Source organism: Aotus nancymaae, unplaced genomic scaffold, assembly GCF_030222135.1.
Source record: "Aotus nancymaae isolate 86718 unplaced genomic scaffold, 86718_ANA_hifiasm-v0.15.2.pri h1tg000003l, whole genome shotgun sequence".
Classification (NCBI taxonomy): domain Eukaryota; kingdom Metazoa; phylum Chordata; class Mammalia; order Primates; family Aotidae; genus Aotus; species Aotus nancymaae.
In genome coordinates this window covers 46,323,371-46,337,336 of record NW_026988414.1, presented here as the reverse complement: position 1 = coordinate 46,337,336, position 13,966 = coordinate 46,323,371, and the positions used below count along the sequence as shown (strand labels likewise).

Below are 13,966 nucleotides of genomic sequence, written 5' to 3'. Positions count from 1 at the left end.
CAACCAGTTATGTCATCGCACCTAGGAATAGAAGACATTAAGAAAACCTAACTTCAACCCCCTGTGATTTCATTTCCAACCTGACCAATCAGCACTCCCACTTTCCAAGCCCCTACCTGCCAAATTATCTTTAAAAACGCTCAGGGAGACTTATTTGAGTAATAATAAAATCTGGTCTCCTGCACAGCTGGCTCTGCATGAATTACTCTCTCTCCATTGCAATTTCCCTGTCTTTGATAAATCGGTACTATCTAGGCAGCAGGCAAGGTGAACCCATTGGGCCATTTCATCTTCTGTTCAGTTTTCCTGATGGCCTCAACTAACTAGAAGTCAACCTTGCCCTGGAACCCAAGAAGCAAGGGAGGTCAGTAATATATCAATACAGAGTAGGGTAAAGAGGATGGAGACTGAATGTGGAAGGCAAAGGTTTGATATCTGGTAGTCATGTCTTGGACATTTTATTTTTATTTGGCTTTGCTTTTAGACTGCTAAACCTCAGCTTCAGAAGAATAATTTATAAGAATTTATCAAGAAAGATATTGGTTTTGTAAAAATGTGAAAACTCCTTTTTAGTTAAAGGGAGTCCTCAGATCCAATTATTTTGCATTTTTTAAAGATATTCAACATCTGCATCAATAATATTTTTAAAAACACTGTAGAAGAAAGTGGATTCTGAAACCTTTTTGATTACAACTTTCTGCTTGAGTAGACTTCACAGTCAGATGTTTTCAAGTCTTAGAATTATTAGTATTACTGATGTGCTTTATTAAAAGCATAAAAATGCTTTTATTCTCAGAAAATGTTATGAAGTGCATAGATTCAATAATATAACCTTTGAGATTTGCAAGTTAATTTGGTAGCCTTCTTGTACTTGACAGACACAAACTTGCCCTAGGTTCTCACCTGAAATATACAAAAGGCTGAGCAAAGAAATATTCACCCAAAAATTCTGAGAAATTCATTCTTAACTTTAAGAAGCAGTCAGGAAGACAAATCAAACAAAAAAATCCAACATAATTATAATGACTGATACTGTCCTAAAAACCAAGGGACATGAATAAATTATCCCTTAGAAATAATAATTTTCTTTCCTTGGTATTATACTTTAAAAACCAAAGTGCAAGTACAGATATAATATCTAATTTAAGTCTCATAACAAACCTAATTGTATATATTTGGGATACATTGTTTTCTAATTCTTATACTTGAAAAATTTTATAAAGAGATTAAATAACATTCCTAAAGTCTAAACCTAATAAATGACAAACACAGCACCTGAGCTTTCTAACTCCCAGTGTAACGTTCTTTTGACTCTATAAAATATTTGTGAGCACATACTGTAGCCACATTAAACCAATCTTATTTAACTTTTAGGTAACAAAGCTGAGAATTGTTTTTCAGTTGCTATAGACCCTCAGGCTGACGGTCTGTAAGGTGAGCATGCCCAGATGAACCCAAGCACGCAGGCAGGGGGTCGAGGAGAGGAAGAATCTAAGTGCTCTGACCAAAGAGCAGGAACTGAATTAATAATTGAATTAAAAAGCAGACACTGTAGGGCAGGATTTAGGACCCAATCAGATGGCATCAAACTCTAGCAGAATCCAGTCATTCATGCCTACCAGAATCACTTCATTGCATTATCCAGTCAGATCATGCCTCATTACACTATGCTTATAAAATCCTGACTGCCCTTCCCTGCTCTGGGAGGCACTGATTTGGAAGCTCTCCCTGGTGTTTTCTTACTTGTGGCAAATTATAAAATCCCCTTGCTAAATCCTCCTTGGTTGTGATCATCAGGATGTGACCTGCCAAAACCACCTGTTGTGTGGGTAACAATACCAAAATGTGTATATCATTTCCTATACTAAGAACATAAACAGAAAGAATTCATTTTAAAAGAATAAGATAAAAATAAATGTAAATAGAAGATCTAATTTTTTTTCACCTGAGCCCCAACATACCTGCCTGCCCTCCTTTTAAAAAAAAAAAAATTGAGACAGGGTCTTGCTGTGTTACCCAGGTCAGAGTGCCATGGTGTGATCACTGCTCACTGCAGCCTCGATCTGCCAGGCTCAAGTCATCCTTCCACCTCAGCCTCTTCGGTAGCTGAGACTACAGGTGTGCACAACCACACCCAGCTAATTTTTTAATATTTTGTAGAGACAGGATCTCCCTGTGTTGCTCAAGCTGGTCTGGAACTCATGAGATCAAGCAATCCTCCCACCTCTGCCTCCGTTAAAGGCATAAGCCACCATGCCAGGCCCTCCCTGACCTAAAGATTACCGGTCTGTAGCATATACCTCAGTTTATCCTCTGAACTAAAATAAATTGGTCTTCTTCAATGCTCACCTTATAGAAAAGAAAACTCCAAAGTCAATACATTTTATGAATCAAAAATTATAGTATTTGATAACCATTTAAATATGAAAACCATTAGAGAAAATGTTCAGAATGTGTATTAGTCCATTTTCATGCTGCTGATAAAGACATACCCGAGACTGGGAAGAAAAGAGTTTAATGGATTTAAAGTTCCACATAGCTGGGGAGGCCTCACAATCATGGTGGAAGGCAAGGAGGAGCAAGTCACATCTTAACATGGATGGCGGCAGGCAAAAAGAACGAGTATGTGCAGGGGAACTCCTCTTTTTAAAACTGATCTCCTGAGACTTATTCACTATTGATTGCGAGAACAGCATGAGAAAGACCTGGCCCCATGATTCAATTACCTTCTTCTACTTGGTCCCTCCCAGGACACATGGGAACTGTGGGGGTTACAATTCAAGATGGGATTTAGGCGGGGACACTGCCAAACCATATCAGAATGACTTCTAGGTTTTGTTTTATCTGCAGTCATTAGGCAAATGCTGAGTATTTAAGTTATCCACTACAAGAGATGGGATACCTAAGTTTAGTTTTATATGAATATGAATTTGAAACTTTTTATAGAGGCTTATTGGCTATTCAGTTATCTTCTGATATAAAAGACTTGTTAAGTCTTTTGTCTTTTTCTTTACTGGGATGACTTTCTATTTTTTTATTTGATTACACTAGTTCTCAACATTTCTGGATAATAGCTTTTTGTCCATTTTAGATTTTTCAGTGATCTTCATCTAGTTCACATGGCACTTAATTTGTGGTGGCTTTTGAGGAAATAATTTATTTTTATTGGTTGAATTCATAACCTCTTGGTTTCAGGTATGTATTGTTTAAGGAATGTTTTATCATTTTGGATCGTGAAGATATTCTCCAATATTGCTTTCTAGAATTTCATCAAATATTATCTTAAGACTTTAATCTACAAGTCAAAAATTATGTATTTTATATGACGTAAAGGGCAAAAATAATTTTTCCATAGGAATAATATAGTTTTAAAGCACTTCTATTGACAAGTCCATCTTTATTCCTCTAAACCTCAAAGCCAATTCTTTTATAAATTAAGCTTTCAAATATATGTGGGCCTAGTTCTGAGTGCTCCATCCCATTCCTTTGGTCTTCTCACCTAGCCCTGCACCAAAAGATAATGAATAGTTACCAATACATTATAATAAGACACATCTCAGACATATTTTTTTCTTCCATAGGTTCTATTTTTTTTTTTTTTTTTGGAAATCATTCTTATCCATCTTTCCTGTCAGTGTCTCTGACTACCAAAGAACATCCACTATCCTGATTTTTCATATCATAGATAAGTGTGAACTGTTTTGTACTCTATAAATTGAATAACAGTATATGTTATTTTGTGTCTGGCTTATTTTCTTCAACTTTGTGTTTGTGAAACACTTGCATTTTGTTGTGTCATTCTAGTGTTCTTTCTCATTGCTATATAATACTCCATTTTGACTCGTATTAAGAAAATTCCCTAACTCAGATTGGCTTAAACAATAAGGAAATGTATTCTCTCACATAACTGGAAGCCCAAGTAGAATAAACTCCAGACACAAACAAAGCTGCAATGATGTTTTTAAGAAATAAGTTTTCTTCCATCTCTCTGTGCTACCATTCCTAAGATCACATGAAAACTGCCAGGGCACTACTGAGTTTAGCAACATAGAGGGAGAACTTCTCTATTGATTGAAGAACATACAATTGTTCTCCAACATCCACAGGGGATTGGTTACAGGACTTCCCCACCCACATGCCAGGATACCAAAATCTGCAGATGCTCAAGTTCCTTATATAAAATGACATACTATTTGCATGTAACCTACACATATCCTCCTGCATACTTTAAATCATCTTTAAGTTACTTATAATACCTGGTACAATGTAAATGGTATGTAAATAGTTATTATACTGTATTGTTTTTATTTGTATTATTTTGTTCCATTATTTTTTATTATTTTTTCCAAATATTTTCAATTTGTTGTTTTTTGAATTCATGGATGTGCAACCTGCAGATAAAGAGGACCTACTTGTACATTGCTGTCTTTAGTCAACTTGAGCCAAGTTTGTAAAGAGGTACATTTCCATGAAATAAGTAGGCAAATTTTGAAAGATCTACTCTGTGCCTCCCAAAATAATCAATCTACGTATCCCAAATGCCCCACATATGAAATTTACCAAAATATATACTCCATTACTATTTAAACTATTCTGTAAGAAAAAACAAAACAAAACAAAAAAACTCTTTTATGGAATAACTATATAACCACAGTCATGATAAAGACTACAAAATTAGGAAATAACAGAGCAATCACGTCATTCTTAATAGGGAAAGCCAAAAGCTTTCCTATTAATGTCAGAAAAATTTTTTTGTTATTCACCACTATTACTTAATTTTATTTTTTTCTAGATGTCTGAGCCAGTGAAATTGAAAATGCCAATCATAAGATCACAGAACAAAAAGGTCTAAAAACTGGAAAAAAATAAAGTAAAACATTTATACTGGAAAAAGTTTTAATTATAGGCCTGAAAAAATTTAAAGAGAATTTAAATCATTACCTGAAACAATAAGAGAATTCAGCAATTTGACTGAATGTAAATGTTTAAAATAGTTTCCTTCTATGGTGCTATATTTAAACAATGAATTAGAAGCTGTAATAGAGAAAGGATACCATGTGTATTAGCAACAAGAATGTTAGAATATTTAGTCATAAAATTAATTAAAATGCTCATGATCCATATGAAAATTTCACAAACTTGTGAGAGAAAGAAAAGAAGACTTGAACAAATAAAGAAACAAAACCTGTTTTTGAATGGGTAGATTCACTATTATGGATGTCAGTTGTCCCTAAATCTTTCTTTACATTTAATTGGATCCAGATAAAAATATCAACAAGACGTGTTGGAGTTGTTTGTTTGTGTGTTTGAAAAAGGGTCTCACTCTGTCATCTAGGCTAGAGTGTAGTGGTGCCATCACAGCTCGCTGCAGCCTCAACCTCCCAGGCTCAAGCAGTTCTCCCACTCAGCCTCCTGAAGAGCTGAGAGCACAGGTGTATACACACTATGCCCAGCTAATTTTTAAATTTTTTCTTTAGAGATAGGGTCTCACCATGTGCCCCAGGCTGGTCTCAAACTCCTGTGTTCAAGCAATGCTCTTGTTTTGGCCTCTCAACCTGCTGAGATTATAGGCATGAGCCACCACACCCACCTTAAGACATTCTGTTTTAAAATATTGTAAAGCTTTCATTTAAAAACATGCAATATTAAGAAAATGTTTACTAATCAAGAGTACTGAGGGACATTAACATTACTATACAATGAAATATTTTATAAAGTTATAGTGATTAAGCAATATGGTACAGCCACATGAATAGATTTATAGAACAAAATAAACAGAAATAATAAATAATTACACCCAGAGAATAAGTATATGATTAAGGCAACATTACATTTTATTAAGGAAAGGATAAATTAATGATGATCAACAGATATCCTTTCAAAATAAAAATACATTTGGATCCCTATACTAAAATTGACATTAAAATAATTCCAGATTAAATCAAATATTTAAAGATATATATATATATAGTTTATATGTAACTATAACTATGACATAAATCCACAAGTAATGAAAGACTGAAAATGTGACCACGTTGAAATTTATAGATTAAAAACAGCATAAATTCAGAAGATTTCAGAAAAAAATTTACATATCACTCTTAAAAAAATAAGTTCACATTAAAAGAAATATAAATTTCCTTAAGTATAATCTACATGAATCTCAATTTCTAAAATTTTACCAAATGGTCATCTTAGCCTAATCTCAGTTGTAATAGGAGACATATAATTTAAAACTTACAACATGATTCAAGTTTTCCATCTGTCATATAGGCAAAGACGAACATTTGGTACTATACCATGTGGCAAGAATATCGGAACGGTGATCTCAAAGATTTGAGGTGAAATGTAATTGGTACAAACTCTACAGAAAGCAGTTTGTTAGTCTCTTTGGCATTAAAGATTCATAAGCTTTTAAAAATAAAAACACATTTATATAAATGTATTACAGAGACATTTGTACAAATATGAAAAAAGAAACATACATATATATTTAATGTAGCATTACTACTAAGAGCAAAAGCTAGTCCAAACGAATAAGAGGAATGAAGTACCTAGGAAGGTCCTGATTTGGAATAATGTCCAAGTAATATTTTCTGCTCGTGGGTGTGGGGGGAATCTACACAGTGTGTATAAATTCTTGTGTGTTTGCACAAGTGATCACTCATATCCAGGCATGCACACATACACAAACACATAGAATTTTTAAAAGAATATACAAGATAGTGGTATCCATAGTCCCAGCTGTCTGGCTTGGACAACTGCAAATACGTTCGTTCTGGCCACTATCCAAGAACATTAGTTTACGGTGCAGGTTTAAAGATATGGGGATATAGATTTTCATAGATAGTTGCTGAGATAGATTTTAATATTTTCTTAGTTTAGCCATATAAGATAGTGTAATTGTATTGCATATATGTTGGTACCTTAATGGGAAAATTAAGATAGCATTTCAATGAACATATTTTGGAGTAAAGAAAACCCCGGTACATTTTCTCAGCATTACCTTATATAGTGGACTAAGTGTTTATGGCGCCACCAAAGTTCGTATGTTGAAACCCTATTCCCATGTGATGGTATTTGGAGATGTAACCCTTAGGAGATAACTAGGTCATGAGAGTAGAGCCCTAAGAATGAGATTAGTGACCATACATAGAATTAAGAGACCAGAGCTCTCTCTTTCAGACATTTGAAGATAAAAAAGTCCGCAGTCTGCAACCAGCAAGAGGGCTGTCACCGGAACCCCAACATACTGGCATGATCATCTCATATTTCCAGCCACCAAAACAGTGAGAAATAAATTTCTCTTGCTTATAAGCCACCATGTTTATAATATTTTGTTATAGCAGCCCTATCTGATTAAGATATTCTATTTTGTTATCCTATATTATCTTCTTTCTGTTTTGAACCAGTCTTCTTCAACAATTTGTTTTTATGCTCATTCTATTTCTAAGCATATGCCTTTTCTTTTATTTTAAACAACATACTTAGAAATATGAAGAATCAGCAATAACATATTAGTAGAACTTAGTTTCATTAACATTAATATGTGATAATTACAAGTTAAAGTATTTTAAAAGTTTAAATATAATAGCATTATAATAGTATTCTGCTATCAGCCAATAAAGCCTCCAGAACTTTTGAAGACCAAATTTAATCTTGGAATTAGTTGAATCCTGAAATGTAGCACAGTGAAAGTTAACACATAGAAATTAGTTATGTTTAGAGAAATTGTAATTAACAGACTGATACTGAGGATAGCACAAATGAATAGGTATAAACTATATTGTTTTATCATCAAGTATATTTAAGTGTTTTAATTATACTCTTGGAAAAACTGAAGCAAGAGGGCAAGTGAAGAGTTCAAAGACTTCTTTATAGATCAGTCTTTAGTAAAATTTAAATTTTGTTTAGGGTTGACCAACAAATTGATTTTCAGTCAACTCATAAGCCAGGTGTTTAAGTTTTAGAGTTAAATGGTTCTATTAGATTTTTAATTATTAAGCATTCACATTCAATTTTGATTAACTATTCTTGATAAATGAATGGAGAATACTCAATTAGCATGTTATGTAAAATGTGAGTCTCTTCAAAGTTAAATTGCTGACAAGAAAAATGTCTAAAGGATGCTGGGCTAAAACCCTATAAGGTCTCTTTCAGCTCTAAAAGTTGTAGAATTGTGGTACATAAAAGATAAAATGAACAAAATACATTTTTTCTCAAGTTCTGTATTTAGATTTACACATAGAATAGAATAATGCTTACTACTTACAGGCTCTAAACCCATATTTTTATAATATATATAATTCTTACACACAGTTCATACTTATAGGGATGTCCTATACAAAATTTACCAGCTATATTTCCTTGCTTATTTTAAATTTAAAGCAACACCTAATTTTGTACTCATAAGAATAGTTAATTAAAAAGTCAGATTTTTCCAATCTGCAAGGAAATCACATTATATTTCTATTTTTAACTATATTATGTACTTTCAGAAATACTATACTAAGACATAAAATATTTTAAAATTTTAAATAGATGACAGCCTCAATTTAAGGTGGTTATTCATAAAAAATCTGTTTTCCCATCCTTCCATTTTAATGAAATTACAGCTAGGCCAAAGATTATGCAACTTAAATACATTTTTTAGCCTCCTTCGAAGTTAAATGGTGATTTAATGATGCTGTACAGACGGAATGTGAGCAGAGAGATTTATGTCATTTTCAAATCTGGGTATGCTGCCTCCTAGTTCTAGTTACCATTCTCATAAACTGAAACTTGAGTATGGTAATCTGTTTCTACCACCTAGATGAAGCAATGGCAAGGCAGAGGCACACCGTAAAAGGAGTCTGAGACCCCAAATGATTACATGGGCGCAGCTTCCTGACATCCTGAAGCACTCTAATTAGAGTATTTTGTTAAAGAAAAAATATTTGTTTTTTATAGCTACTGAATTGTTGGGTTTGTTATAGCCACAGAATCTTCACCATAACTAATGGTAGAGCCATTAAGTTTAAAATACAATGGAGGTTATATGCTTTAAAATGATACCAATTAAAGTAATAAAATTAAAGTGAGAAATTAAGTAAGAAAATACGGAAAAATGAAAGGCTAAGGAAATTGTTTATCAATTCTAATAGGGATAAATAATGTATTGGATAAGAGAATTAAATGATTTAAGGAAAATGTTAGGCTTTACCCAATTATCAAGAATAAGAATACCATAATTAAATGACTTTTTAAAGCTTTTTAATATATATGATCACTTTTGCACCAATGGAAAAGAATACTGTGCATTGAAAATTCATATATGTGTGTGGGGGTGTGTGTGTGTATTATATATATATGTGCACATATATATGTATCTTTTGATTTTACATCTGAGTATTTTCTACCTGACATTTCAGGAATCCAGTACAAATAGAAAAAAATAGAAAACATTATAAAGCCCCTGGTGAATATGAGATAGATTGTTGTTAGAGTTCCTCCTTCAAATAACTGTTTTTAGAGTAGAATACTTATCATTCAGGCAATAATTAAGGAGCAACAAATTCACTATTCTTCTCTCTCAGACTGTCTCTCAGGCACAACAGATGTTTGAGAATGTTGGTTTAAAAACATACTTCCTTACTAATAAATTTTTAAGAAATATACAAAGACTATACTGGCAATTAAATAGATTCTCAGTTTGAATTTTATACAAAGCACTATCTGCTGTGGATTAAACACAATGTAGTTTAATTCTGATAATTTAGCTATTATAATCATCTTAGTTTAAAAATTGAAATTTGAGCATAATATTTATAAAGTCAGATGTGAGTATAGTCTGTTTTCATTGATTTTTAATATTTCCATTGCATAAATACATTATATACTATCTGTGTATCTTATGATACATAAGATACAAAGTTTTAGTAGAAAAAATTAGGATTTTTAAATTATCAATTCATCACTAAATAGAAATATAAATAAATTTTGTCATTCATGGAGATTTTCCAAACATTTTGTGACAAATTTGCAGTAAAAATCTATCCCTTTGCTAAAAATCTAGCAAAAGAGAAATTGGTGTTTTGGCACTGGGATCAAGAGCATGCTGCTTATAATTTTTCAGTATATACTGTTAATTGAATTTATTAAATACCCTGATGTCATTTTATATGATATCCTCTTACAAAATCAACTTTAGATTTTAAAGCCTCCTCTATGGGAGGCTTTTCTAAAATCAACTTTAACCATTTCTTAATTGCTATATATTGTGATATTGCTTTTTTCTTTTCTTTTTTTTTTTTTACAAAGAAAGTTTCTGTTTTTTTTTTTTTTTTTTTTTTTTTATATTGTGATATTACAAAACCTCTTTCACATTACTACATGATGCTTTATCAGTTATCAGCAGGAAATTCATGGAGCTTGAAATAGACATTAGCTTTAACCCATCTTATGGAGCATTTTGTTTTCAGAATTTGCAATGCCTTTTAGGAATTATGTTCAAAAGTTACCATCATTTGTGTATGTGTGTGTGCATGTACACTTAAATCCCACGACAAAAATGTTTTCACCAGTACATTTACAATTTTTAACATTCATTCATATGTACATAATTTTAAGACAAAAAGTGCTTAATAACTCTGTAAACTGAATAATTTGGTTTGTTGTTAAATATCTCCAAATTTGCAACAGGTGGTATTTTTTAAACTTATATTTCATTATTCCTATTATATAGAGTTTTCTCTCTTCTATTTGCGTCTAAAAAGTAAAAAAAGTCAATTTATTCCAAATTTATGTATCTTTGCTAATACTTGTAAAGTCATATAGAAGCAAGATATAAAATTCAAGGGAAAGTGTAAGCAAAATATGCATCTGCTATTTTCATGCTTTGGATTATAATTCTCACAGATACTGCACTTACTTTGAAGAGGGCATTTTGCATATATTCTCTCAATAACATTTTTATAACATTTTGAGGTAGATCTTATGTTCATTTTACTAATGAGAATACTAAGGTTTGGAGAGCTTAACCAACTTAAGCCTAAAGTTACAATTTAATAGCAGTAAGATGGACAAACTTGTTTCCATTTTCCAATTCTTACTGCCTCCTAAACATGGGTCTCTTAACAATGGGGCATGTTCTGAGAAATGCATCACTAGGCAATGTATTTGTTATGTGAACATTACAGTGTACCTACACAAACTTAGAAGGTATACGGTATTACATACCTAGGCTGTATGGTAGAGCCCATTCCTGCTAGGCTACAAATTTGGAAACATGTTATTGTACTGAATACTGCAGGCAATTATAACGCAATGGTAGTTGTGTATTTAAATATATCTACACATAGAAAAGGCACAATAAAAATACAGTATTGTAATTGTATGGGACCATCATCATATAAGCAGTCCATCTTGACTAAAATGTCGGTTAGGCAGTACATCACTGTATTTCTTTCACTCTTAGAAAATGAAGTGAAGAATAGAATTTATTTTCATATACTACCTAACTCTTCTCATCAAGTTCCTTCTTATATTTTTGGCCATAGGGGAAGATTCTCATATTCACATCTGAATATCAATTATCTTTAAGCAAAATGCAGTGTCTTTAAAATCCAGAACTAGAAAAATCACAAAACTTGTTTCCCTGGCATATTATTTTGTAATATATATTTAAAATTTTTGGACTATGCCATAATATATTTTAATCCCCTGACAATTCTATTCATGACTTTTTCCCCTGAAATGTTTTTCATCATTGAAACACTCTTAGACCCATGATTTTTTTTTATCAGGCACAATGGTATTCCTCTTCATTATTTAGTTGGCAAAAGTGTTATTCATTAACGAAGTGCAATAAAAGTAATTTTAGGACATTTATAGCTAAAACTAGTCACTTTTTTGTGCCATTGAAGTAACGATTGAGACTTAAATCACTTTGGGGAGTTTTTGATATACAATTTATAATTTCTTAAAAGTCCTTAGTCAAAATAAGGTAAATTATCTACTTACTAATTAAGCTAATTAAACATTAAAGATTAAAATAATATTTAGACTATCTAATTCTTAGATTATTTTAAAAGATCAGTTACATAAAGTGAAAAGAACATGATAGTTTACAAAGGACAACCAAAGCCAGATTTAAATTATTATATTCATACAGGTATCTTTTTTAAAATGTAAAAATTTAACCCTTCAAATAATACTCGTTGGAACCTTTCAGATGATTTTTAATGCAACAGATTTATTTACTATTTCAGAAGATCACGATATAGGCAGATACTTAAAAGTCTCTGGGGGCAAATAAATCAGTATATATTACATGTAAGGGGACTGCAGCCAGGGCAGGCATGAATTCTTAAGTTATAAATATCATCTTTATAAAAACGGGGTATTTTATAGGACATCCAAGTAACACCAACTTATAAAAACAAACTTAAATGTTGGCCACATAAGAGAGAATAACTGGATTTAGGGGACTGAAGAATGGACAGACTCAACCAACTAAAAGCTCATTACTCATCCTTCAGAACCAAAACAGAGAAAAAAAAATACAACAGGTTCTCACAACACCTAGAAAAGTTCAGGGAGTAGGAAGTGTTTCTTGGCACCCAGTTCTTGCAGTTTTAAAATCCGTCCCTCCGTTGTTGGCTAGGCCTCTCTCCAGAGAAACTAGCCGGGGCAAGAGGCAGGGGACGAGTACATGTGGGAAGTCCCCAGGGTCCTTGCACCCACTCGACCTCCGCCAAGCCAATGGCTAAGCGCCACCCGGAAGTGTCCGCTGGCCGGGTGGGAGGTCACCGCCGTCCTAGGTATCCGCGGGCAGGGCGCGGGGCAGGGCGCGGGCCAGGGCGTGCGCGAGACGGGGGTAGCTGGGAACGAAGGAGGAGGGGCCTGCGCGAGGCCCCACCCCTCTCTGACTGCGGCCTCGGCTACAGGCAGGGCCCGGAGGGCTCCGAGTCCAGGGAGCTGAGGCCGGAGTCGGGTTCCCGTAGAGGCTGCTCCTCCTTGTCCTCATGCGGACGTGGTGCTCGCTGCTCGAGGTGCAGCTGCAGCAGGGCCCGGCGGTACATGGCCTCCAGCTTCTCAAGTCGGGCCCTCAAGGCCCTGGGGCTTCCCGGCTCGTCCTCGCGGCCGCTGTCTCTAGCCCTCCGGTTGGTGCCGGCCTCTTCAGGGACCCGGAGCGCCTCCGCGGGCGTCCCGTCGCCGCCTTCACCCGGGAGTCGCAAAGCCTGACGAAAGAGGCTGCGGTTCTCGCGCTTCAGCCGCCGGTTCTCAAGCCGCAGCCGGGTGTTCTCCTCGCGCAGCCGCGCGTTCTGCCGGTCCCACTCGTCCCGCGCACGGATGGCCTCCAAATGGCTCGCCGCCAGGTCGGCAAACCGCTCCTCCAGCTGCTGTCGGGCGCCGTCCGCCCGGCCTCGCCAGCCCACTCCGCCGCTGCTGCTGCCACCCCCACGAGCCCTGTCCGAGCGGCCTGGCCCTCGGCTGTCCCCAGCACCGTCCCCGCCGCCGCAACTCCCGCGCCTAGTGGCGCCACCACGCATGCGCCACATCGGTCCTGTCCCAACCGCGCCTCCAACCCCGCGGGCCGAGGGACCGCGCGCCCAGGCGCGGGCGAGTTCGGGGCCCGGCAGGGCGGCCGGGGTGACGGCGGAGGAGGAGAGTAGGTGGCGGGCGGCGGCTGCTGGCTTAGAGCCAAAGGAGGCCGGGAATTTGCCCAGACTGAGGCGTGTCCTGTCTCCTGTGGTGGAGCTGCCCCCTGGGCCTTCTATCTCCTGGCTCTGCTGACACACAATTCCCCTGGGAGCGCTCAGCCCTCCGGCCGCGCGGGAGAAAGAGTGTATCCTTAGCTGGGTTCTGCCAGGACGTTTCTGTGCAGGCCTGGGCACTGCAAAAACCAGTCCTCCTCTCCCGCTCCGGAACGCAACCACCAGTGGTTACTTTGCTCTTTACATGGTAATCACAAAACTAATGATAA

At 35.7% G+C, this 13,966-nt stretch overlaps 1 protein-coding gene across 1 annotated transcript; it reads right to left on the bottom strand.

Annotated features, from left to right (window-relative positions):
* Positions 1–12,212: 12,212 nt before the first annotated feature.
* On the bottom strand, positions 12,213–13,674 carry TUSC1 (tumor suppressor candidate 1). Its single transcript, XM_012450042.2, has one exon. The coding sequence runs from the start codon at positions 13,539–13,541 to the stop codon at positions 12,921–12,923; it is 621 nt and encodes a 206-aa protein (XP_012305465.1). The 5' UTR covers positions 13,542–13,674; the 3' UTR covers positions 12,213–12,920.
* Between the last annotated feature and the right edge of the window lie 292 nt (positions 13,675–13,966).

Coding starts and splice junctions, on each gene's coding strand:
- TUSC1 (XM_012450042.2), bottom strand. CDS start 13,541: ATGTGGCGCATGCGTGGTGGCGCCACTAGGCGCGGGAGTTGCGGCGGC.